Source organism: Ciconia boyciana, chromosome 1 (assembly GCF_034638445.1).
Source record: "Ciconia boyciana chromosome 1, ASM3463844v1, whole genome shotgun sequence".
NCBI lineage: Eukaryota > Metazoa > Chordata > Aves > Ciconiiformes > Ciconiidae > Ciconia > Ciconia boyciana.
Genome location: NC_132934.1, coordinates 138,823,554 through 138,850,004, shown reverse-complemented (window position 1 = coordinate 138,850,004; position 26,451 = coordinate 138,823,554). Strand labels below are relative to the sequence as shown.

The 26,451-nt window shown below is 37.9% G+C and overlaps 1 protein-coding gene across 6 annotated transcripts in view; it reads left to right on the top strand.

The window, feature by feature from the left end:
- The window catches only part of WWC3 (WWC family member 3), a 103,952-nt gene that overhangs the window by 45,297 nt on the left and 32,204 nt on the right, over positions 1-26,451 (top strand). For all 6 annotated transcript variants that reach the window (XR_012040334.1, XM_072849499.1, XM_072849503.1 and 3 more), the window contains exons 4-8: positions 2,134-2,210; positions 4,644-4,723; positions 10,986-11,115; positions 16,457-16,606; positions 18,753-18,826. Coding sequence is in view for 5 of the 6 variants with exons in the window: in XM_072849499.1 (XP_072705600.1) it covers positions 2,134-2,210; positions 4,644-4,723; positions 10,986-11,115; positions 16,457-16,606; positions 18,753-18,826 (511 nt within the window). In the remaining variant the exon portion in view is untranslated. The remainder of the gene's footprint in view (positions 1-2,133; positions 2,211-4,643; positions 4,724-10,985; positions 11,116-16,456; positions 16,607-18,752; positions 18,827-26,451) is intronic.

Below are 26,451 nucleotides of genomic sequence, written 5' to 3'. Positions count from 1 at the left end.
GTATTTATTAATCCAAGGTAATTCATATGTATGCCAAAATCCTGAATAAAAGATGTTTTCTAGGGCTGAGGTGTCCCAGATGGTCTTGACCAAGTTTTCTTTTACTGTTGAACTGGGATTATCTCATATTTTTGTTTAGTTTTAAATATATGTATTCTGTGATTTAGTTTGTGACATAACTGAACAGTTGTGACTATTTCTCCCTGTTATGTTCAAGTTTCTTAAGAATTATTAAGAAAGATTACTTTTCTTAATAAGAAAGAAATTTTCAGAAGGAAATTATTGTTTAAAGAGTGTTTAACTACTGTTTAAAGACTTGGAATAGGGTAAAAGATAGTGTCATCAGTATTTTTTTTAGATTATAAAATCTAAATATACATTTATTACTATACTTCTCTAGGAGCTTGGGCTTTTTGCGTTTTGAAAATTTGCAATGGTTCTGTGGGATATTTTGTTGAACTGCTTCAGGTGAATATACAGAAAGAAAATTCTGTTGAAGATGATAATATACTAGAAAAATATAACCTGTTTTTCATGTTTTCAAAGCTCTTGGAAAAACAAGTTGCTTGAAACAGCAACAAAATATGACTGAAAATGACAAAATTGGTGGTTATCTGTAGCATGAATGCAAATGCTATGTCAATTGACTTTTATGTTTCTCAGTCTTCTGATAAGGGGGGTTTTTTTAGGTATATCTGTGGAATGGATAATGAGATACTGTAAAATAATTTAAATAAAACCTTTCACTTGTTTTGAGGTGAAAAAATACTTTAGTTTTCTACAGATGTGTTAGTATATTTTACATTGGTTTAAGGTCATATGCATCTGTTTTGAGAAAATGGGATGGGCTGATTAGTCATATGATATATGAAAAAAAAATCCCTTTGGGGATTAATCATGCTGTCAACTCAAGATTCCTCAAGGCTTCTCCACTTGTTTTTCTTAATTTGACTCCTCCACTCCACTCTGGGATGCTTGCTTCTCCATTTATTGTACAGAAATCTTAGGCTCCTAATTCAAATGCAATGAGATGGCCAAAGTTGGGTGCTTATATTGCGAATATTCCTGGCTCCACCACCACTTGTTTCAATCTGTTGCGTTAAAAGAACTAAAACTGCACAAAGTGTTTTTCTCCTCTTTGCTTGTGGGTGCTGCCATTGACTCAGTGTCGTGTGCTCATGAGTGGGAGGTGGTGTGAGCTCAGCAGTTGTGGGTTGGCAGGGAGGTGCCCATGCAGCAGTTTTGTGACTCAGTTGTGATCAGCACTGTTTGGGGGGGGGGGGGAGGGAATCCATAGAAAATCCTGGATTTAGAGAATTAGTCCAGGCATGACTACTCATTTTGGCAAGTTCCTGCATGCGTGACGTGCCCTTGGCATTGCAGTATTCTTTTGAGAGTCAAAAGGCTCAGTGCAACGCAGACACGGATATGGGTTTCAAAGCAGCAGCCTTCAGCTCTACAAAAGGATGGTAGGTCTAACAGCACAACTCCATCCGCTCGCATACCAGGCATTTTTCAGTGGGCCAGTACTGCCCTGAATGGCTCACTCAATAAATCATGGTTGGTCTTGCCCAGCCTGTCCTCTAGGACCTTTACTTCATCTGTCTAGGCTTTAGCTTGTAATGCCACAGCTTGAAATCATTGCCTGGCTCTAGATACGCTGTGTTGAGCTCGCTTGCCAGCGGTTGATCTGTGTGTCGGTTCCCTACACTGTTGCTTTAGGAGGCAACTTCTCTGTAGCTGATTGAATTTTGTTCTGACAATAGTTTTGTTACTTTAGTCCCTATCATACTATTATGTCAACATGCCTAGGAAGCAATTAGCAATTGTTAATGTTACACAAATTGCTTGCATCAGTAAATGCCACCATCCTGTCATGGAAGCGAGTTGCATTTAGGCAGTATGCATGTAGTGCTGCTACATACAATTTTTGTTGTTGTTGTTGAGGACAAAAAAAAAATTCAGGCAGGCCAAAGATAATTCTTCAGTTGTACTTTAGCACAGAGGATTATTTTAAAACCTAGTGACTTGTAACAGAAAGAATGAATGCGATGGTCTATTAAATAGTGCCACATCTTAACAAGTATATTAAAGAAGAAAAAAAAAGTAAAATACTGTTTTCCATCTGTTTAGCATTCTCTGGATTTTCAACTAATACCAAGTATGACCCATATCAGATTAAAGCAGAAATAGCCAGCCGTCGTGACAGAGTGAGTAATCTTTTTTCATTTTGTAAAAATATGAATTAGGCATGAGGAAGGGAGGGGGGGCTATGTGTTTTTCTTTTACCTTAGCATTTACACTGGGTATTCCATGCATTTTTGGAAATATAATATTTAAAAATGCTTTTCCAGTCTCACCTATTGTTCTATTAAAACACGTCTATATTGTGAGTGACTTGCAAAGTAATGCTTTTTCCATGTTACAAGCATAAAGATTTTTGTCACGGATGTCAGAGGCAAACTCAGCCAGGCTTTCAGAAATTGCTTTCTCTGTGCGAACTGTCACAAGTAGTAAATACTCTGCAGCCAAATTATTTCTTGATTAAGTGCAGTTCAAACCCACTGTCTTCATATTCTCCCGTTTACCCATTTGCAGTGGGGTTCCATGGGTGTCATCGAACTCTAGATTTAGCCATTTATTTGGAAATCCGTTCACAATTCAGTAGACGTGTTGGCCAAATAGAACTTTTTAGCTGATTTGGCCAGGGCTCCTCTATGAGGGGAGGGGAGGTGAGTTCAAGCATTCTGACAGTGATAGGCAGTTCTGTAATAAAAATGTTCCATTTTTATATCTTATTTTTTAAAAAACTTGGAATCATGCTTTTGGTACTGTCTTTGCTGAAGGAAGAATAGTTGACTTCTTGAATTTCTCCCACGCTGCTTTAGCAAAGAGTTAAAGTCTGTGCGTTGGTTTCAAGCAAATTGATACAGCAGTCAAACAATTATAAAAAGCAGTTTATAATATCAAGCTCTAGAACTTCTTTTAAATTGTATGTTTCTTTTTATTAATGGATAAAATAGGATTTCGCATGCCAGGCACTCAGCTCACAAAATAAATAAAAAATACTTATCTTTGCAGGATAGTGTTCCATTTTTGTTGTAGTGACCACTTTTCACATGAGTGCCTCTGAAAATAAATCCCGTTCACCACCCTTCAAAGGCATTTATTCTATCTGTGTATGTTTACTACGTGCTGACTAGTGTTTGCTTGTTTTACATACTCTAAATGTCAGCGTATTCTAAACAAGAAAATAAGCCTTATTTATTTAAATATTATTTAAAGAAAATAAACAAGGTCTTCACTTACATGACTATTTCTTTCTGTTCCTGCAACTTAAAACAAAATGATCTACCACGTGCATAGGATAACCTATTCAACTGAACGTGTGCATAGGCATTGAGTTGTTTCAGGTAATAGAATAAAATATGCACTATAAAGTGTTTGTGTACATGGTGCATTTTTTAATTTTTACTTTTGGTGAGTGTTGAAAGAGTTGGTGAGGGTATAGGAGTTTTTTGGGGGCTGGTGTGATGAGTTTTGAGGAAAGGGCAAGAACACACAGGGAAGGGAGGGCCACGTAGGATGTTGGGAGTCTGGCAGTCCCGGAACTGCTGTGGAGCCCCTCACTCTTGGAGTAGAGCCAACAAAATTAATCTATGCCTAGATATGTAGGAATTTTCTTTTACTCTTTTTTACTGTTATTTAGTAATAGTTTTGTCATTTATTTTATTTGTCATTTATTGACGTACATGTGAAAATCAAGAGCACTCTGGGTAAATTTTAGAAAAAGTACCAAGTGTGATAGCTTGAGCAGAGAGCTTTTTTCTTCCATCCCTGCCCATATTTGGGCTCTCAGTTCAGTCTTACGCCTCACCACCATGAAACTGAAACACCTCCTTTCCCCCTATTTGTCTGTAGTCCCTTGAACCTTCTTCCCCCTGTTGCCGTTAGTTATCTATCAGCTTTGGAGAGTGAGAAGCTATTTCTTTGCAGATCATTCTTGGTGCTGATAGCACTCTTCTAAGGTGTGCCTAACCTACTCAGGTAACTCTTTTCATAAAACCACAAAAAAATGTTTATGGAGACATTGCTGCTTTGTCACTTTTGATTTATGCTCGCTAGGTGGATCAAGGTAATTGGCAGGGGGATTGAGAGGGCAGGACAATATGAAAATAACTGTAGAAAATCACACTGCCATTTCTGGGAGAGAGGCCGGTTCTGTTGCCAGTGATTTTGTTTTCCCAGATTGAAAAATTAACAGCATTGAATGTTCAGTCTTTTTTTAAGTTGACTAAAGAGTTGGAGACAGTTGAGAGGTGTCTGTTTGCTGCAAGGGGAGAAGAAAAATCATATGGATTGAAACTTCCTAGCTGTTAGCATGAGCTATTGGAGATAGAAAACCAATAGAATAGATGAGGAAATGGATACTTTGAAAGCTGAATGTTGTGACTGCTGTTTGCTTGGGTCTTATGATATTTCAGAAACTTCTTTTATTTTAATGCAAATTTGAAAGCAAAAAAAGAAGATAACTTAGATTATCACTTCCAACTTTTTAAAGTAACTTAAGATTTTGTATATGAAAAACAATTATTATGAAAGTTTGTGTTACATATTATTACTTTAAATTTTTTTATATTCAGCTTTCTAGGCTAAAACGAGAATTGGCACAGATGAAGCAGGAGCTGCAATATAAGGAAAAAGGAGTGGAAACTCTGCAAGAGTAAGTTAAGAGTTTGTGGGAGTATTTTTTTTTTTCCTTACCTTATTCACCTTGGAATGACTTTCTTAGAAAATCTTTGCCAAAAAAAAAAGGTTGAAACCTCTTAATTGCTTTGCTTCAGAGTTTCTGCTATGATAGTGATGCGGGGTGTGAATAGTGTGAAACGATGGAAGAAGGGTTGGACAGAATTTATTGGAATGGTGATTTCATAGATCCACATGTAAAAACAGTTTTATAGGCCCTGTTCTTTAACTCTTCCTGAAAATGTTGTTGAGGTGGGATTAGATTTTTTTTTTTTTTTAAATATTTTTCAAACATTTTCTGGAGATACCTACTGCCTGGGGCACAGCCAGAAACACCATGCAGTGGAGAAGTTTTCCTGTGAACAGTACTGAGGCTTTCTGGCCAGGCACGGTACTTCTTCTGGGGGGGAGAGGCTGTACACCACAACGCTGCTTCTCCCTTTTACCTGATGGTCAGGCCATCTCACTCTGCACAGTATAGCTGATTTGTGTGTGCACTGTAAATCTGATGGCCTGTGAGACCTTGGATTTTGTTGCATGTATGCAGAATGAGTGCATGTAAATGTGACTCCTTGTCTCCTCCCTGTGAGGAAAGGTAGCTCGGGGCAATTTGGCACTGCTCCCGCTGGCAATTAGGCAGCCTGTGCTCCCTTTCCTTTGTGCTTGGTGGCAAAGGTTGTGAACCGTTGTGGTGACCCTCTCCCTGCCACTCTTCCTGCAGGCCATCAGATGGGAACTGAGTGACTTCCATCTGTGTGCTGCTTAGTCACCTATACATGTAGCACATATGCGGGATGCTCAGTGGGATAGGGAGAGAGGTTGCCAGGCCATGGAGAAGATGGTAGGTAAACACAGGTGGTTGTGACTTCCAGATCTGTTCAACAAGGCCAGAGGCTAGACCGTATGTTGAACAGCTCTTGGATTTGCCTTGGACATGTGGCCATGCATTTAGAAATCTTGGCCATTTTTCCAGCATGCATGTGAACGAACTGCCTGATGCAGGCGCTTCCTGAAAACGTTGGAACTGTTGCATGTCTAATGCGTTTTGCAGCATAAGTACAGTATCTGTGGAAATATTTTGAAGCTTTGGATTTATTGCGTTGGTGCTACAAAGCATGGGCGCACGCTTTCGCTTCAGGAATCCTGGCAAAGTTCCAGGGATCCCAGAGCAATTAGGTTACTTATTTTCCAACAGTGATTGTGATTGGTATTATGTTAACAAAATGATATAAAGGGAGATACTCAGATTTTAGTTTTAAAGGAGAGGGAGTAGCCCATGCACTTCATATTGGTTTTGGGTTTGTTTTTGTTTTAAGCTTACAAGGTTCTTTTGTTTTATAATGCATTTTAAAAGCTTCGGAGAAGAAAACTTGTTCAACCAAAATCCTTCATTGGCAGATATAATGTAATAATTTTCAAGCATAAATTTATTTTTATTGACTACATGAAGCATTTACAGGTAGTTAGGGGAATTGTTAATGTGTGATATTAACTGAAAATTATTAAAATAAAGCACTCAGTATGTTGAAACAGCAAATATTTTAAGTAATATTTTAAGTACAGTCAACATTTTAGGATGGCGGCCTAGATATGTAAGCAGTAACAGAACAAAAGCAATTTTGTCTTAAGATTCTTAATCATATTTTCTTTAAGTGAGTAAGAATTGGCTTGCCTTTTCTACTTTATTTGTTTTCCTTCTCCTGGTTATTGGGTTATTTTAAGGGTATAGGCTCAATTGTTTTATAAAAGGACTAACCACTTGACTAGGATGATGAAAGTATGTGGAGGCCATTTGAAACCCAAGATTGTTTTAATTAATATAATTATTTAAGATAGTCCAGCAAAGTAGTGCAATTTTTTGAAAAGTAAAGTGTGTGAATGATTAAGAATACAAATGTTAGTTTTGGATTTTAGCCCAAGCGAAGTTTCCCATACTCCAGGGTGAGGGTATAGGAGAGACATTCAGGAGAGGAATTATTTTAAAGCATATCTGATTAGTCAGTGGTCACTCTAATCATCTTGTCTAAAAGTTCAAGCATGACAACTCAGTGCGTTGGTGCTGCTCATTGCTGCTGTTTCTACAGTCGCTCTCTGTCCCGTTGGTGCACAGGGTGGCATTTGTTGTTACTTGCTGAAGCAGGGGAGAATGTTTTGCCCGTGCGTTCTGTGGGATTGCAGTGGATTTCTGATTTCTGTCAGTGTGCCTTGCTGAGCTCTGTTCGCTACAGTGACTTCTTCGCTTGTGAACCAGAGGCTTGTGGGTTTGGTTTTGTTTTGTGTGTTTAAGTAATTTTTTAATTGCGTTTCTGTTAAGATATGTGCTTTCTTTTGAGTATTTTGCTTCTAGTATGAAGTGAGCTGATTTGGAGAGTATTCGCACTGTCTGAAATAGAACTGAAGCAAGAAGTTTCTCTAGCCTCCTTGTGTAGTCAGCAGACAAATCAGGCTAAAAGCCAAACTGTGCTCTAGGTTGTCCCTGGGCGATCTCTTCCCTACTCCTTGTATTTGTCGGGAGACAAGCATCACTCAAGTCAAGTACCAAAGCTGAAGTATTTTACTTTTTGCATATCCACAAAATAAGCGTACTGTCTGAAAGGAAACCCATTGCTCCTTCTTTAAAACAAAAATTCTGGGGTTCTTCTCCCCCCCCCCGCCCCCCCCAAAGTTTCTTAGATCTCAGACATTTCCCCTTTTTGTTACCTTTCCTAAATTTTTGGTCTGCATAATTTTTTTTCCTTCTTGTGCTAGGTCAAATCTTCAAGTAACTGCCAAAGCAGAATGGCATGCATCCTGTTCAGCTGTTTTAAAGCCATGTTTTTTGCTTTATTTCAAGTACAAGCCAAGAACAGTGTTAGGAGCTGTCACACTTTGGGCTTTGCATCTGGCTGAATGTTTGCTTTGAAAGTCTGACCAGAATGGCATTATCAGCAGGTATCAGAACCTGTTTCTGTGCAACCCCTGCTCGGTAGAGCTCCCAGAGAAGAGACAAAGTTTATGTTGAGGGTGGTTAGGTTGCTCAGTATTTCCATCATTTTATGTTGCTGCCTGATTTGGATGCCTTTGTTAAATGCAAATCTCTTGCATTGACATTTTCCACATACAGTGTCTGCCTTGGACTGTGTTTTGTTTTCTGTTCCTTTTAACTTTAGTAAAATGGCTTAGCCATCTCTGAGGAGAATAAAAAAACCAAAACCACAAAACAACTAGAGAAAAGTGGGGGTTTGTGGGGGGAGAGAGGATCGAGGGTTTTTTTTAATAACTCTACAACTCCAGTACAGTCAGAATTTCAAATTTTGTAGTGCTGCAGCTTTTTGTTAGGGCTGTATTTTCTGCAGTTTCATCCAAATTTGGCAATGTTGTGATAAGCCTTTGGACATCGCAGTCTGCCTTTGTTCACTGGAGGCTTTCTAGAGCCCACTGTTTAAAGCCTGCAAAGATCCCACCCTGCACGACGGTGTTCCTCAGCCTCCACGGGCTCCTCTGCACCAAGGTGTGGCTGATCCTGTCGCAGTCCAGAGTTACAGGGTTAAAGATGAGCCTTTCCTGGAACAAATCCCTTCCTCTGACCTGGCAGGCAGCAGGAATGAAAGCGAGGAGCAGTGCCTCATCTCCTGTGTTTTCAGTGACCCTTCTGCTCGCCGGCAGGAATTTTGGAGGAAGAAGGCGTTTAGCAACAAAGGAAATGAAAACTTGGCCAGTTGGCTGTGAGAGCGGAGGGAACGCTGAGAGAAGTTGGGGGAGGTACGGGGAATTAGGACTGACTAAACAATTTGTAGTTACAGACTAGTTTAGAGGATATGAGACCTGACAAAAGCTTTAAAATTAGATTTTAACTCAACTACAGATCTGTGCTTTGGTGAGGATGGGGAGTCTTGCGTATTTGAAAGCACATGGAGGAAAATAGAGGAACACGGAAACTGCCCTATAGGACTGAAACTATTGCAAGTGTATTAATAGTCTGTGTATCCTGGAAACATCTTCCTCGGAAAATGTATACTTTATTCATAGTTCTGTGTATTAGTTGAATGTTCTTTCTATTCATACAAAGGTCTAATCTGTATTTGTATCATGCCATTTTCCATTAATAAAATGGAAGATTCCTGTTTAACTTTGTGGCTTTCAAAACCAGAGCTTTATGAAAGGAGGAAAAAAAAAACCTAACATACAATAAATAATAGTCATTTTATAAGATGCTTAAGTCAGTTTGGGTTGACAGCAATACTGATTTAAGCTCAAATATTTCTGGCAGCAGAAACTTTTCTGATTCTTTCCTTAAATACCAATTCATAAGTTGGGCTCCAAAGTGACATCCAGGAATACGAATATGTGGGTGACTGGACAAAAATCTGGTTGAAATTATTTAATTTCCTTTTCCTGAAATGCCGCCTTGGACCTGGCAAACAGTGTAATGAGCAATTGTGTAGGAGGCATTTTCTGGTCTAATATTTGGGTGGAATCTATGTTCTTAACATTAATGTAACCTTCAGATAAAACCACATTATCTTTTTTATGAAACTTTTAGTGAATTGGATTAGTTGTTTTACCATGTTTTTAGCTAATCTTTTCAGCATTTTAGCTAAAAATTAGTGAAGACTCAAGTAAACATTTTAAAAGGAAAACAAAACCAACCAAACAAAAAAACCCCAACTTTAATCCACATGACATTTAAGTCCTTTCTGGTTCTTGAACCAAAAATCATAAAGGCTTATATGTTTTCTTATGCAACATGGGGAAAATTGTGTTTAAGTAGAAAGCTGAGGTTCAGACTTATTTTGTGTTGTCTCCAAAAGCAGGAACTGTCAGAAAAAACCCAAACTAACTAAAACTGTAGAAACCCAGCCTGTGCTTTTTTTCCTAAATATTGAACTGCACAATAAAACCATGGGATTTTCATTCAAGCCTTTTGATTTTTCATTTTGATATTTTAATTTTAAAGCAAGTAACCTGCTGCAAGTGGAACTTCACTGATTTTGTTTAACTGGCAGGACATGCTGAGTGAGTGTTGTTGACACTCTTAGCTTAATATAATACTGATCTTGAAACTTTTAGGTATTCTCAATATTTTAAATAGAGTTTGAGTATTCTTGTCATATATCTATAGCATACCCTCTCTTACTACACCTTTTTATAAACTGATGTCCTGTGTAATGACCGATGTATGTTTTATCTTTAATTCTGTTAACCAGATATACTTTCTCCTGGAGGTGTTCCTTCTTAGCATTGGTGTAGGGACCACTACACATACCACCTTTTTTCTATATACACATTTTCAATGCTAGATTAACAGGAAAATTGAGGTTTTCATATTTCGATAGGAATTTAACACAATTTTCACTAATTGCTGTGGGTAGCCTGTTAAAATCCCATAGCCATTTGTTATAAATCCAGGACCAAATGGTTCTTCTAGTAAGTTCTGCACAGTCTCTGGTCTTGTTCTTTATAAATCAAAGCAAGTTGTCAAGATGATACACTGGACTAGGCTTCTGCATCCTGATCTGTTGTTCATTACTATTGCGAACTGTTGGAAAAAAAGTTGAAAACTCAGACAGCAGATGTCCCACTTAAGAGAAGATGAGAGATTTTTATGTCAAGATGGAAAAGTTAGTCGTACTTCAACCTCATGTGGTGGGTAGCGCTCTTGCTCCTTGCTGAGTTTGCATTTGAAATCTTTTGGGATGGTCCCATGTGATGTTCCTTAGTGGAGGACGATGATGTCTTCTAGAAAAGATACTCAAAGATGCCCATAATGGCAGGAAAGCATTTACAATAAAATTTTAGAAATTAAAAATTTCTTACCAAGAAAACGAAATGCCTTTGTTAGAAACTTCTAAAACAGGATCAGATAGAAGTTCTGAAAGATGTTGCAATGCGTAGTGCTGTATGGGAAATGTGACAGCTAGACTGCTAATATCTTTATCTTTTTAGTTATTACCATGTAGGTTAGTTTTAGGTTGATTTTACTGTTGTTGCATGAAATAGCCCACAGATGTTGCCTATAAGTAAGCTCTGTATTAGGACATTAAAAACAGGAAATTTGTTGATTCTTCAGAACCTGGGTAGATAATTGCATTCCTTTGTCTTTAGAGTGTACTAGGCACCGAGTGCTGTGTTAATTCCAAGTGGAGTATTGTTTCATTCCTGGAAATAAAGTGGTACATGAATAAACAAGAGGTCTTAAAATGTCTGTGCTCTTTCTAATTATGTGAAAATTTCTGAATTTGCCTTAATCTTTTCAACAGGATTGATCGAAAGATGTCAAGTGCTCATACAAATTATAGACTGGATGAAGCACAGGCTATAATGAGTGAACTTCGAACCATAAAGAAAGCTATATGCACAGGTGAAAAAGAAAGGCAGGACCTTATGCAGGTAAAAAATATGCTACTGAACAAGTAGCTGCTAGAAAGTAATCCCCTACCTCTGTTTTCTTGTTCGTGATTGCATTGGGGATACCCAGTTTAAATACGGAAGTGGGGTGACCTAAACTGATTTTTCTGTTTGATAATTGCCAATAGCAGGCAGCTCGAAAGAGGTAAGTAGTCACTGTCTGTGCTGTGAACATAAGACTTCATATGTATTTCATATTTTTGTCTTAGATAATGTACAATCTTTACATTTAGATCAATATCTTTATTGAATATAGCTTTCCATTGCTGCTGACTATATCAAAGACTGCTATGGAGTAATTATGCTGCATTTAAAAAAATAAATCTTTAAGTTTAACGGTATTTGTTTTTCATTTTGTTTAATGTCTTCTTGTATTACCTATAATGAAGTAGGACTGAGAATTCATGTGCTAAAATGTTTACCAGTTTATCTACCATGTTTTTCCTTTCATAAGCATTTCACAAAACTGGATCTCTATGTCACTATGCCACAGTTTGGCAGTTCTCCTTCGTTTGCCCCAAACTCTCCTCTTAAGTACCCATTTCAAGATACACATTAATTTCAAATATTCTCACAAAACCCTCAAAAAGTATGATTAAATACAATGCATTCAGAAACCATCATGCAAGCTTTAGATCATTTTATGAATTGGAGCATGAGAATTGAGGGGAGATACATGCCTGAGTAGTGATCTAACTTTTGAATGGATTCTGCATCCTGCTCTGAGCTCTCAGTTGCTGTGTCTGCGTTATTAACGTGATGGGAGCTTGATCAAAGAGCCACGAGCCTCTGCCACCACAGAGTCTTCAGTATAGACTTGCCCAATATGCTGCAGATATAGAGGGGTGACAAGGACAATTCTCTTCACCCAGTCTTCAAGCTGCTATATGAAAAAAGGTATCTTTATTACCTAATTTTTTGGGACCGTACTAAATTAATGTTGTCATTCAAACATTTTCTTTCAGTTTTCTCTGCAGTAGCGTTTCGCTGGTATTTTTTTTTATTGTTAAATGATATAGGTAGGTTGTAATCTACATATAATGAATTTCCATAATTATACAATTATTTAGTCTCTAAAGCATTATCCAAAGGTCAGCTGGTGGACCACAAATCCTTGTTCAAGTAGACAGAACACTTAAGTCACTATGAAAAGTTTCTGCCTTGGCAACTTTTAACATATTTGATATTTTGTGTTGGCCAAGTTTTAAAGTGATTCTCAGTCTTCCACGTGCCTGGCTAGCAAGAAATGATTAGAAAGGCAGTTCTTCGTGGATGCAGTGACGCACATTTTAGGAAACTAACTGGTAATTCAAAGACTTGTGTGTGAGATCTTGGAGCAGCTTAACTACTGGCCTTGTTTTGACTCCCTCACTGACTTTTTTTTTTTCCTCCCTTTTCCTTACATTTTCAGTCCTCAGTGGCACTAAATCCAGCTGTAAACATTGAGATGCTTTGAAAATCTTATCCTTAAACCAACTTTAAGTGCACTTGCAGTTTCTTTAATTACAGTGTTGAGGGAGTTGGAGGTCTAAGATCAAGCTTAGCATCAAGGATTGGGCAATGCTGGCAGCACCAGAATGTAGAGGTTGCACAAGACAGAAGTGAAAATGGAAAGTGTTGCCATACTTCTTCACAGGTCTACGTGACATACAGGAAATATCAGTCTAGGAGATACCATTTTTGTAATTAATGACAATCTGTTGTGATAGCATCCAATAATAGACATATAGTCCAGGAGAATCTGGAAAGTAGTTGTTCCACACAGGCCTAGCATGCAAAACAGTTCTGTATGTTTTGTTGCAATTGTAATAAGGGATTAAATGCCATCGTTTACAAGATCTACACTTGTAAAAAATTGTGTATTTCTGCCAACTTATTGTGCTCTGCAAAAATATCCCGCTTTCTGCCTGATATTTTTTTACATTTTGACCAAAAAAAATTATTTTTCTTGTCACCAAATTTTTGTTGTTTCTGTGCTTTGCCTTTTTATAGTTAGTTGAAGAAGATTATTGTTATGGATTTATTTAGCTTTGTCAAACAAATGCAAGTCTATTTTAACTATCTTCCAAATGAGTTCAGAATTTGATTTTTAATTTCTTATCGATTTTGAATTGATTTGTCCTTGAAAATGCTACATTTTAAAGCTATTGTTGGTAAGACAAGCTTTCTTATGAAAAACTTTTTGTTTTGAAAGCTGCTTATAGAGAAGTTAGAAGTAGTGTGTAAACAGCTGGGGATTTGTTTCAGATAAAGGAAATAGACAATTTCTTACTATTTCTTAATTTAAATCTGGCCTGTGTAAGCAACAGAACTAAACATAGTAGAAGTGACTCAGTCTTGTGTAGGTGCTTGGAAAATTGTAGCTGTCATAAAAATATGATAATTGGATTGAGTTGTGTGGGAGGGAAGGATGACAAGGGAAGGAGAGGGTGGTCAGATTTAAACTGGGTGCTGTGGTTACAAATAAAGCCAAATATGCAGTGTCACTGCTCCAAAAAAGTGGGTGAACTTTTTGTATAAGATTGAGTAATCAAGGTGTGTGGTTAGATTCCTGAAAGAGTAGCGTGTCATATCTGTGTCGTGTCGTGTCCCCCCCCCTTTCCGCCCCCCACCCCGCTTTTGTTTCTGTTCCAGTATTTGCATATGCTTTTAAAATGTTGTCCTTTATCCTTAGGAAGCATTGGAGTTTAATTTTTTTTTTTTAGTGGTCTTTTTTCTTTCTTTTTTCTTTTCCTTTCTTTTATTTAGCCGTTAAATAGGCTAAATAGGTTAGATAGGAACTGCACTGAAATTGTATGTGGCAAAGAGCTCCCAAATCAGATAGCAACAGATCAGTGATGAAATGAGAGTGCTCATTTCTCTCTTTTTGGGTAGGTTTGGGCTGGTGTGCCTAGAACTTCACACCCAAACGATAGGCTGGTCTGGCAGTTTCTGTGTGATTGCCATAAACAATCCATAAACCCCAGATGAAAGATAGATTCCTCCATGTAGCTGGGGGAGGATATTACTCCTAGCAGTTTATGTAAATTGTCTCTATCTAAAAGTATGCTAACTCTGGTTGTAATTTTCCATGTTAGGATTGCTGGAGGCTGTGCTTTCCCTTATCCAACTAGAAGGACTCAAAGCATATATGTTTATCCTAGAGCATAGTCACCTATGCACGTAGACGTAAGTTAAGGCGATGCTACTTGGTGATTGCCATCTGCCAAATGCTATGTAATTTTTAAGTAGCGTCCAGGGTTCAGCAGCTGTGCCCAGATAGGAAGCCTGGCCAGCAGCCAAGCAACCCTTCATTACCTGTCAGGGAGATGCTGGAGGGCGTCAGGAGCCTAGCAGGAGTGCATGAAGTAGCTGAAATATGGGAAGAAGTTTAGATTTAAGTTCTGGTGTCAGGACCTTTGGTGTTACATATGCCTGTAATGTAATACATGTTAGCCAAAGGCGCTGGATGGGACATAGCTTATTTGGGAGAAACCTCAGGCTTTCTGTATCCTCAGTTTTTGTTCATGTCACTGGCTCAGCTTTACTGGGAAGAGGACGTGTTAGATGTTTGATGTTTGTTTATGTAACTATGATCTGAAATTATTATTTCCATGTCACAAACCCATTAGGGATCTATCTTGATCCTCCATACAGCAGGAGACTGACAGGACTGGATCATTTCCAGTGAGTTTTGAAGAAGAGCGTTGGATGGGACTCTGCAATTTTCAATTTGCATAAAGTGGAAGACACTCTGGTTTTCTTTTTGCCACGTTGTGGAGCAGTTCATTTTGCAGCAAGTCTTGGAGGATAAAGAGACAGTAGCTAGGGACTTCTCAGCAACATAACTTGAAATTGAATTTTGCTTTCACAGGACTGAGAAGCAGGACTTTCTCAGGACTTTTTCATTTCTAGGCGTGCATGAGGGAGGGACCAATATACAATAAGAACTAAGGGACAGACTATGTATGATGGAAATGGAGGCCACCAGAAAAAGCTGCTTTTTCTAGCTAGTTTCAGGCATGCTGCAATTCCTGTGGATGCTTCCTAGGCTCCGAATCTGGACGCCTTCATCTTCAAGGTGGTCTTGCCATTCTGTGAGCAGCAACCAGTTGCTGTTACACAGGTTCATCTTCTTGACTCCATTAGTTGAATTTATTGTAAGAAAAGGCAGCGTTGCTGTCTTACCCATTTTAAACTGTACTTTGAAGACTGAGAAATCTGGTAATTGGATATGCACAATAACTGAGGCTTGTTGCAAATCACCAGTTGTCAAGGCCACTGAGATTCCTGAGGGCCAGCCTTTTCCCATTGCAGTGCTTCAGATTCAGCTCTGATTCTGTAGTTCAGACTCTGAAGTAAGCAGTTTTGAGAGTTTTTATGTTTATTTTTAGAACCAAATGGTTTGAATATATTATGATTTATAAATTGATACAGCTCTTGACATTTCTGATAAATTATTTTCACATCATTTGATTGTCCTTTATCTTCCCGTGAGGAGGCAGAATTAATTTTTTTTAATGTTCTTTTGATGCAGAATGCTCAGAGTCTCAGTCATAAATGACAGCCTGCACCATGGTTTTGTTATTAACACTACATTATCTCTAATTTTTGAAAAGTAGAAAATGCACGATCAGAAAATAAAAGCAATATTATCAATTCTATCCTTTTTTTTAAAGGAATTATAAGAGCCTGTCAACCAAGCTCTTATTGTCAAACAAGTTCTTGTTGTTGTTTTGTGTGATTCTGTTTTATTTTCCCCTTTCAGACTGCTTGAGGACTCTGCTTTACCCTCACAGTTTGTGTCATTGTCTAGACATCTCAGAGATGTCCCTTGCTTAACCCAAAGTGTAAAATATCTCTAACTATGTGAACCTTGGGTAAGGGAGCACAAGGGTGAAATCATCTGTCATAAAAATCCAATCAATACAAGGTATTCATCAAGTTGGATATGATAGCAGTAGTGGCTAAGGAATGTAACCTGTGCAGAAGATGGAAAATGGGCAGGTGAATCACATTTGTCTTCCCTGTCAGCTAACCTGAAAGTTGACAGCTGCTACGTTTAAAGAACTGTAAGCCATACAAAAGCTAAAACATTCATAGATCTAAAACAATTTTTTAAAAAATCTGTTTACTGTTAGATGCATCTTTTAAAAGGAGATGTTTATTTCAAAGCAAAGCTTCTGCATGTTAGTAACACTATGATGAATTTTACTTTCTGTACTTAGCTCTTTATAGGCAAGCTACCTGTCATATTTTTAAATAGAATTTTTTGTATTAATAAAATAATTATAAAAATTATTTTTTCTTAATTATTAATTTTTTTAAATCTCTTCTCCTGTAGAGCCTGGCCAAGTTAACAGATGGATTCAGGAATAGCTGTTGTATTACAGATTCCCTGCAGGATCTCCAGCACAATTCTAGTTCACTCAGCGACTCCTGTTTACCTCAACAACACTGCGATGCTTGTTCTCAGACTGACATCACTGGAGAGGTATGCGTTCCTATGTGAGACGTTTGCAGTAGAAAATAAGCTGCTTTTGTACTATAGTGATGCATCGTTATTTCCTGTTTTAATTTAAGAGGTGTTGGCTGTAGCAGAACGAAAAATCCAAAGCAATATTGGTGGCTAGGGAGTTGCGTTTGCTTGTTGTTTCCGAAGCATATGAGAGGCGCTCATGAGTGGTGGGCTTTGCGGTTCTGCTACTTGAGCATGGCACAGGGGCGTAGCGATGTGCTCGCGGGTCAGTGATGGGTAAAATCAGCTCCCGGACTCAGCCAGCTCGGCAGAGCACTTCTCGCATCATCACTTTGGTGGCTGCAGGTTCATCTCTGAGTAATAGCTCTTGCTGAGGTGTCCACGGACCTCTTCTCTTTTTGTCACCAGCTCTGACTTACTGATGCTTGTAATGATGCAGGAAGGAAGGAAACGCTTTGGCCAGCTCGAAGTTGCAGTAGAGACCTGATTGTGCAATAGTGTGCTCTATTAGTATTTTGGTAGCAGTGATGGATTTTTTTTTTTCTCCAAATCTTGTTTTTATCATGCTTGTCGTCATCATCCTTCATGCATATCAAAGATGTAGGCTAGACCTCTGTTCCTTTCTCCTGTCTGAGACAAGGGAAGTATTTGTTAGAGTCCCAAAGAGCATTTCTTAAAAACTAACAAAACCTAGTCTGTCATACCTAGGTGCTAAAAAACCTAGATCTAGTCTGTCATACCTTCATGCTCAAATGTGCCTTTAAACGTGGTATTTGAGAGGAACATATTATCATTCCATGGAAATAGTTCTGTGTGAATGCCATTTTGTATTCCAAATAATAAAAGGTTGGCTTGCACTGTGGCAGCCTAGCTGTTCTTGAGCAACAAAACATTTGCTTCTGTGGATGAGATTGATTACAAAGCAAGAAGACAACCTGTTTGTAGTTCGGTAGTACTGTCGTTTGGATGTTACTCCACATCCAGTTAGAAGTTTTTATTGAACTATATAACTTTTTAATCATAGGCTTTTATCATCCCATTTCTCCTCCACTGTTGTCTTCCACTGATGACTAGTTGCTGAGTTGGATGTCTCCAGAGGGCCTCTACAGAAGAGGAAATCTGTGTTTTTAAGAAGATATACTCCTAAAGCATCTAAGAAAACTTAGCTAACACCAGCCTGTCTTTCAGTGTGTTAGGTAGATGGTGCCTTTGGGATGTCATTTTTCAGACTGGTGGTGGATGCGATTATTGAATTCCACAATGAATTCAATAATCACATCCTTATTACCAAAAGGAAAATAGCAGCATTTTCCCATTCACAATACACATTGAGTGCCATCCAAGACAAACCAAATATAGTCTGAAAATTGTGTTTATCAGGTATAGATTTTTGTTAGGAAAATAAAATACATAATTATGTTAATTGATTTCCTGAATTATTAGTAGCGGAATGTGAGTAAAAAAGAGGTGAATTTTTTACATGTGTGATGATTAAGACAGCAAAAGCAGCAGTTAAATCCAGAGGTGCAGCAATGCACTTAAGTAGGGACTTGGGTTTTAACTATTAGACCGTGTGCAGACTTTTGAAGAGGGAAACTGCTGATGCCCTAAGTTGGAGAGAAGTTTCTGTAGAAGCTGGACTGTATACAGTAGGAGTTGTAGCATAAATGTGCATTCTATGACTGGTACAAGGATCAGGTGATGTTTTTGTAATACTGTTTAAAACGGACTAATGATCTAAGTGCTGGGTAACACCTCACAGTACAGGGAATGTAATCTGAAGTACTTCTAATTAAACTATCCATAAAATAGCTGTATCAAGTAGTGAAATATTTCATTTAAAAATACTCTTTTCAACTTTATCCAAGCCTAAAACACAAAGCTTTGACCATTCATGAATGATTCTGTTTGCTAACCCTTGATTTCCAGGATCATAATTTATTGAAAGGTCTCATTTATCTTCTGTATTTTTAGCAATAAACCAGTTTTGTATTTCTAAAGTATAAAATTGATTTTTATTATGTTATTACTTAAAGCATTGAGGTTTTTTAGTGAGTCCAGTAAGTGAGACTAATTTACCTCTTTCTTTATTGTGAGAGTGGTTTTAAAATCTCATTTCTCCCTCTCTTTTCCCCCTCTCCTTGCTCTTCAACTGCAAAAGTTTGGGTTTGATGACAAAACAAGACTTGTAGACAAAGTAAGACTGAACTGGCAATATGAAGAGGCCAAGAAAAGGTAATTAAAGATAAATTTGTTGTTTTTTATTTTTGTTCTTGTGATTAAAGTTTTCAAAGTAGAACTGGAACCAGCCTCCTAGCTTAAATGTCTTTAGGAAGACTAATTTGCTTACTATTGAGTAGTTCACAGATAATAAAAGCTTAGGTAAACATAAGACTTTATCATAAGCTTATTATATTTGTTTGCAGAGATAAAGCTAAATGTCAGCCCTGTTCTACACTTGTATAAACACAAAATTGCAGTAGTTTAATTTAACTGGTTTACATTTTTTTCCGCTTCTTCTCAAACCTCAATATAAACAGTCTTTAATTTTTCTCTGTTCTTTTCAACTTTGTCTATTTTGCCAGTTTTTTACATCTCTCAGAACAAGGGTTAAAAAAAATTTCAATACTTTTGCCTCATTTTTTTCATATTATGGTGGCTTTTTCTTTGGGGGAATCTGTAATGCTGTCATATGTCTTGGCAGGGATTGGAAGCTTTATAGGCAATTTGCCATTTTGTTCTTGGAAAATTTACCCACATTTGGACGCAATACAGGCTTCCAAAAAAAAAAAATTAAATTGGTGCAAGCATGTTAGAGATACACAACTAAATTTTCAGGATTTGTAACTGGAATGAAAGTCTGCATTGTAAAATACTGCATGTGAATACCAGTGACTATTACCTAATAAAGATTAAATAAGTGGGCAAAACAAGGGCAAAACAAAAACCCGTCAATGTCCTGTTTGGTCACAGGCTTAACCCTTAGCACTTAATAGTCCAGTGATAATTTAGGGGTTCGTAACAGTTGCTGATAGAAGGAAGATAGAATTTAGTTTTATACTGTTCTGTCTAGCAGAGCCACTGGTGCTGTGAAGATTGTATTAAATGTTTTTAGTTTGATTTTCTGACATACCTTTTCTATGTGTTTTTCAAAACAATTCTCTTCTTGTGTGTTATTGCAGGGAAAAGATAGAGTGGTGGGGGTTTTTTGTTTTTGGGGTTTTTGGGGGGTTTTGGTGGGCTTGCTTGTTTGTTTTTTAGTAGCAGAAGCATTTCTCAGCTGGAAATGCCGAACATTTGTTTATGCATGGAATGCAGTATTTCTGAACATCAGAAGTGAGCTGGGGTTTGATGTTAATTAAGTGTAGAAAATCTGGGTAACTAATCTTCCAACTAGAGAATAGTAGTTGGAGTAAGGGTAGTTTTGCGGTCCTGGCATAGCAGCTCTGACAATGGTCTGTTATTTAGCAAAAGCATGTTAGTTGCTTTAAAATAGTAGCTTTATTCTGCCCAGTATGTTGTACGGAAGTAATCAGCTTTCAGCATTTGAGTGGAACTGCACAAAGCTCATTGCCCCTACCAGTTATCTCTGTGGTTGCATTCTTCATTTATCATGCATTCCTTCCCCTTAGCTTGCTGGCATTTCTGTAGGGCTTTTGTCTCTACTAAATATCTTTGTGTTCGTTCTCCCTTGGCTGGTGAAATATCTACTGTTACTGCACAGTGTGGGTGACAGAATGTGCTGCGATGGATTAAAATCTACAAAGTAGAAAATTAAAATGCTACACTATGTCACAACTGTAAAGCAGTATATTATGACTACTTGCTTGTCAAATGGGGTGTGGAAACATATAGCAAGTAAGTACAAGAGGCAAACCGTCTTATTTCCAAGTTTTAATGGGAGACTTTTAAAATACACTGTAGGAGACAAGTATGTCTTTTGCCTTAAAGGAAAGCAGGAAAAAAGCCCCACAAACTGAAGGGCAGTGTGTTGCATTTTAGTTGCTCTTGTGAATCTAGCTAGAAGATCATACAGCTCTAGATACAAGCAGAATAGTTGCCATATGTAGTAAAGAAGTTTCTAAAAATAAAAATATGTTCTCTGTACATGGTGTCTTAGCAAGGAGATGCAGTGTTGGGATTTCTGAATGAACTATCTTGAGGAATTCGGGAGATGAGACCCAGTGATAGTAGAAAAGTTGGCTTACACTCCCAAAATATCTCTCCTCCCTCATAAAAGATAATTTGATTTTAATTCCTCCTTCAGAAATCTCTCTAACTGCTGAGTGGTTTGGCCTTTGCATAAATTAAGACATTCACATAGCTTTTTTTTTTTTTCCCCTTTGGTTTCCCACTGGAAGGAAGTTGGATAATTTGCAATTTAATTTTTCCCATGGGTATTTCAGATGTTGTGAACTGTGAGTTTTGACATCTTCAGCATGCTGGGGAAGAGGTCCTCTCTCCTGTGTCTGATCCAGGCTCTGGGAGGAGGCGTGTAAATTCTACTTTTTAACTTGCCAATCATGCTGAAGAGAGGCTCAATCACTTTTCTTCTGCTCTTTACTCTTCTCTTCCCCCCCCCTTATTTTTAAATAAACTGTACCTTATTTTCATGAAATTTCTTCTCTTGGATCTGTCAGTGTGGCTCTCCAGAGAAGCAGGAGGGAGGGAGGGTGGATGGTCTTTTTGAACAGACAGCCCCAAGCTGCCTGGATAAATACCGTTTTTAGTTTCAGTTGCTATTTCAGTGAGACCACCTCTCATGAAAGCGTTTGCACACTGGAAAGTGTACCCCTCAAGCACTTTTCTGAATAGACTGTTTCATAGAAAGAGAAATAAAAAGCAAATTGTTTTTCTTTGATAACTCTTTAAGTTGTGCAGTTCACTATAATGACTACATGAATTATATTAGCAAATGGTCATGAAATGCTGTTGCTGCAATGCCTCATATCCTGTGAAGTGTATTAATCAATAGATGAAGAATGATCCCTACAATAAGAAGCACCAAAATTTTTTACTGGGATTTTAAAAAAAATTTTTTTTTTACAATCCAGTCTGATGGTAGCTGACTTTAATGAATTAATACATCTAAGCATCTTCAACCATCTTATCTAATTTGGGTGCAAAAGCAGTAATTTGTTTATGCCTTCTGTAAATTTGAATTCAAAGATGTTATTTTTCAATTCAGTTGTTTAAATCATACAGTGGCTGTCAACAAATTTATTTTAGCCTTGAAAAAGCCTCCTCCTCAGCTGTGCTTAATATTTCCACATTCCCTTTAAGAATGTCACTTCTTTCTTTTCAGTATAGTTGCTGAACAGTTACTTTGTTGCAAACTTGTCTCATTACCAAAATTAATTTTCAGTTGGGCTTTTAAAAGCACTAGCATAAGCAGAAGTGTGTCAGTGCAATTTGTGCTTGTACTGACAAAATACGTGTTGGTTGGATATTGATAGCAACATTCCAGTACTGATACAATAACATAGTCAAGTATTGTCCTGTTAAAATTCATCTTGGTGTAGGCAGGTTTCAAGGTGTAATTGCCTAATTTCTAGTGAAGTTCAGCCGATTTGTATGCTTTATTCTGCTAAACTAATCTGAAAATCTGATTTAGGGATGAAGTAATCTGTCTGATACCACATAAATATCTGGCTCAGGCATGTCAGCTAAACCTAAGTCTCCCAGTGTCAGTTTTTAAACATAAAACTTTTTTTCTTTGGGTTATAAAGGGACCTAAGCCATGCTCTTGAATTGTCATTAAAGTTTCATTATACCAGTTTACCTGTGAATTGGGGAACATACTAATTCCTCTCCTCCATTGGTTTTAGTAGGCTTTCTGATTTTCCTAAAGGTGAATACCTAATTTTATCTGCAAAATGCCAGTGGACTCTAAAGGTTTCATGAGTGTCTTAAGCCAATTTAAGACCTCTGTGTTATTGAATCAGGCTGCCAGGAAGGCTGGATATTCTACAGAGTGTACTCGTGTTGTCCGCCAAAGCCACAGTGGCACATACTTGCAGGAACAGCCAAAGTAGACACAGTGGAGAAATTTTGTGAGCATTTGGCTGAGTTCCCCAGCTTCTTGTTCTTTCCATTTCTTTCTTCCCCTTTCCCTAGCCTTCCCCTCTTTGGATATAAATCATAATCCACTCTCAAGAGGGTCTGTAAATACCAGAAATTACTGAGTTCTGACACCCTTCATTATGTGTCTTCAGTCCCCCAGCCACGTCCCCTGGGTATTGCATGTGGGAGAAGTTCCCTGTTACCTGAAGTGGCAGAGAACTGGGTCTAATTATAAGCCTAAGGAAAAGAGTAAGCTGGGCTGATTTTATGTGGATCGTCTCTGCATATTTGTGTGATCTTAGCCACCATTCTCGTCCAAATAAGAACTGTGGATTTTTTTCTTTATTTTATCCCCACGGTCTTCCCATTCCACAGGTAACAAAGGCCTCAGCTGTAGAGTGGTCTGATATGTCACCCAAAAGTCTAGGCATTTAAATGTAAGGCGGTTTTGGCTTTTTTCCTTGGAAAATTCAAACAAAGTAATTTTGAAGAACTTGTTTAAGCTAGAAAGACCAGAGCTTGTAGGTTAGGAAGAGCCAGCTGTAGGATACCCATAATTTGTCCCTTTTATGAGCATGAGTTAGGACCTTTGCCTTGCTTCAGAGTATTTCCCTCCCCAAGACACCTGTTTTGTTCATAATCTGAGTAATGGTCTAAACATGGGGTTAATTGTAAATCAGACTCCTTCATCTCACAAAAAAGTGATTTTTACTTTAATCTCACTTCTCATGCTATATTTTAATAAATAACCTCTTCTAAACTGATGTTCTCGAGCTCAGCAGTAAAATTTCATTAGTGCTGGATTCAGATAGCAGTCTTGCAAATGAGGTCCTAGAGACTAACAAAATCTTTTTGGTTCCCCAGATACTTCCAATGACAGAAGGGTTGCCCTGTTTTGTCTAGGAGGGTCTGTGTAGGTATATAACGATTCAGACATACTGTAAATTTCGAAAACACATGCTTTTTTGTCCCCATGATGTAGTTTGTGTAATAAACTACTGGCTGTACTGATCTCCACCCTCATGCTGTGTCTACATTATCATCTTGGGCTAGGCATCATTCTAGCTACATTAATATGGCCATTTCAGGGCAAGTTTGCCATTTTGAATCAGTGTTTACTTAAGGTCACCAGGTTAAACCTATGTCATTCCATCTGTGCCCCTCCTGCTTTTCTGCTTAGCAGGAGCGGTTATATTCATCTCCATTTGAAATTTTTAAATACTGAAATAAGCAGCAAGTTGGTCTGCCTACCTAGGAAACCAGTCATTTGATACCACCTACTCGAGCCTGGAATGCAAGCTCCTCAGCACTTGTTATGCAAGGATGGGAATGGGCAAAATGCCTGGAATGTTGATGGTTCAAAATTAACTGTTTTTTCCCCAGGAATATGTTAAATTGCTATATCAGTAGGGACCTCAGTATCTGGCATTAGGCCAGATAAAAGTACTCTTTTACAGTGGCTACACTGAAGAAGTAGTATCTTAAAAAATACCCAGTAGGAAGGAAAAATGTGTTACGAGCTTCATAAAGGATCCTAAATATTTTTTTTTTCCTTTAATTTGCAATCTGTGTCAGGTCATTGATTTATTTAAGTGGGTGTTTAAGGTAGGTGAATATATGCACTGAGTCTGAAAACACAAACTAGCCACTTTTTTGTAACATACCAGCAGTGAGAATGGCTGGTGTAGTATAGGTATAAAATCTGGCATGGACAAGCACAGTGGAATGGCTTGCTTATGCATTTATTGTGTTTGGGAAGAAAAGCTTGTGTTGGGAGACCGCAAATTGCAATTATGGAACATGCTTAAGAGGATTTTTTATTATGTTTTTAACAGAACTGAACATGACTCCTCAGATATTTTTCTTAGGTTTGAATGAGTGAGACCATAAAAGCCTTCGGGATCTTTCCTAGCTAAGCAGATAAATTTCAAAAAGTTCATCACTGGTAGCCTTTTGGAACAACTTACCATACAGAGGGAGTCCTCAGTGGAAAGCAAGCAATAAAATTCCCCCAAAACTTTGGTTCATTTGCAGGAAATACAGGTTGCAGAAAACTAGCTTATTGGTGCTGAAGTTCTGGTCCCAAGAGATTCCTGCATTATGTAGTAATTTGCAAGTGCTTTTTCTTTGCTTAAAGGGAAAACATAGAGACAAGAGCTAGCTGAAATGCTAAGATTGTCAAGGGAATTCAAGTTAAATACCTAATCAGATTTTGGAACTCTTCAGTGATACAAACCTTGTCCACAGCAGTACTTTTCCCTTTAATAACAGTATAATTAAGTTACTGGATGACAACTTCCTACTTTCAAAGCATCATCATAACAAAAATTGAGGGGAAAAAAGAAACTTTAAACTGGAATGTCATACACAAAGGGAGTTACGTGCTCTCAGCAAGCTCAAGAGCCTAAATGAAAACCTCTTGTATTGAGGGTGGTGTTTTACTCTACAGCTGAGTGGATTCAGTGGTGAACTAGCACTGAAAGGGGGGATCTCACCTTCCCCTCTTGCCTGCTGGTATTTCTCTCTTTCTTGTTGCCTGCATTAGCATTTATTTACTCCTATGGTCAGCTTCTTAGCCAGCTAACCCTGCAATAGAAAAATAGCTAGCAAAACAATTGTGAGCATTAAAATGAAGGAGAAGGTCAGTCCTTCAGCTTTCTTATAAAACAACCCAGAGACTTCACCAGACACATCTAATCTTCTTTCATCCACAAGCTGTGTAAGTGCTTATGGACGTGGTCACTCAAATACATTGCCAGGGCTCATCTGATTCACGCTCATGTGCCAAGCTATGATAACCTAATTGTACGTGAATTCTGTAATTCTGCTGAAAGGACATTGAGTGCCTATTTGTTTCATTTGGCACTGAACACTTGAAAATCAAGCTGTATCCGCCTTCAGGAGTGTTTACTGAATCTTTAACAGCATAGCAGCTTGGGTAGGGGAGAGGAGGGGTCCTGACTCTGCTTGCTCTTCCTGGCCCTGACTTTTGGTTGATGGGGCGAGGTGTTCAGGAAGCTGCATCTGGAATTCATGCACAATAGCTGAGGCCTGAAATATGTAGACTATACGTATCGATTCACAATGGTGCTTTCAGTAGCTATTGGCAGGAAGTTGGTTATTAATTTCCAAATAGGTAATTTCCTCCGCAAGGCGGAGGAAATAGTATTGAAGGGCTTGATAAAGTATTCTGCTTTAGACTAAAATGTGACATAACACCCAAGTTCTTTACTTGCTGCAAATGAAATCTAAGGGGGGGGGGGGGGGGAATCTATTTGACAAAATTCACAGTAAAATTCCTATTCATATATGAATGCACTCATTGCGAAATGACTTATATTGATACTTTATTTCCCTTCCCCGATAGTAAGATGGCCAAATACTTTCCAGATGTCAGTATGAAATAAACATTGCATGAGGTTTTGTTTTTAGATGGGGAAAACCTTACCTTTGTCACATCTATGCCTTTTATTCTTAAACACATGTTATCACACTGTGGATCTTCTGTTTGCTTGTTACGTGCTTTTACCTTGCTTTGTTTGTTATTATATTTTCTTTCTTACCAGATATTTGGGAAAAAAGATTAACTTATCAAAGAATGAATGCGTATCCCACTTCTATGGATGGCTTTAAATGTGCTTTTATTTATTTGTTTATTTAAAGGGTGATAATCTTTTATGGTGCACTGTATTTCATATGCTACCATTTCAAAGTGGAGATGAAACTGAGGTGTACAACTGCACAACTGTTGTAGAGTTCTTTAGTTTCAAATGTTCAAAAATCAGAAAGCTAGATTT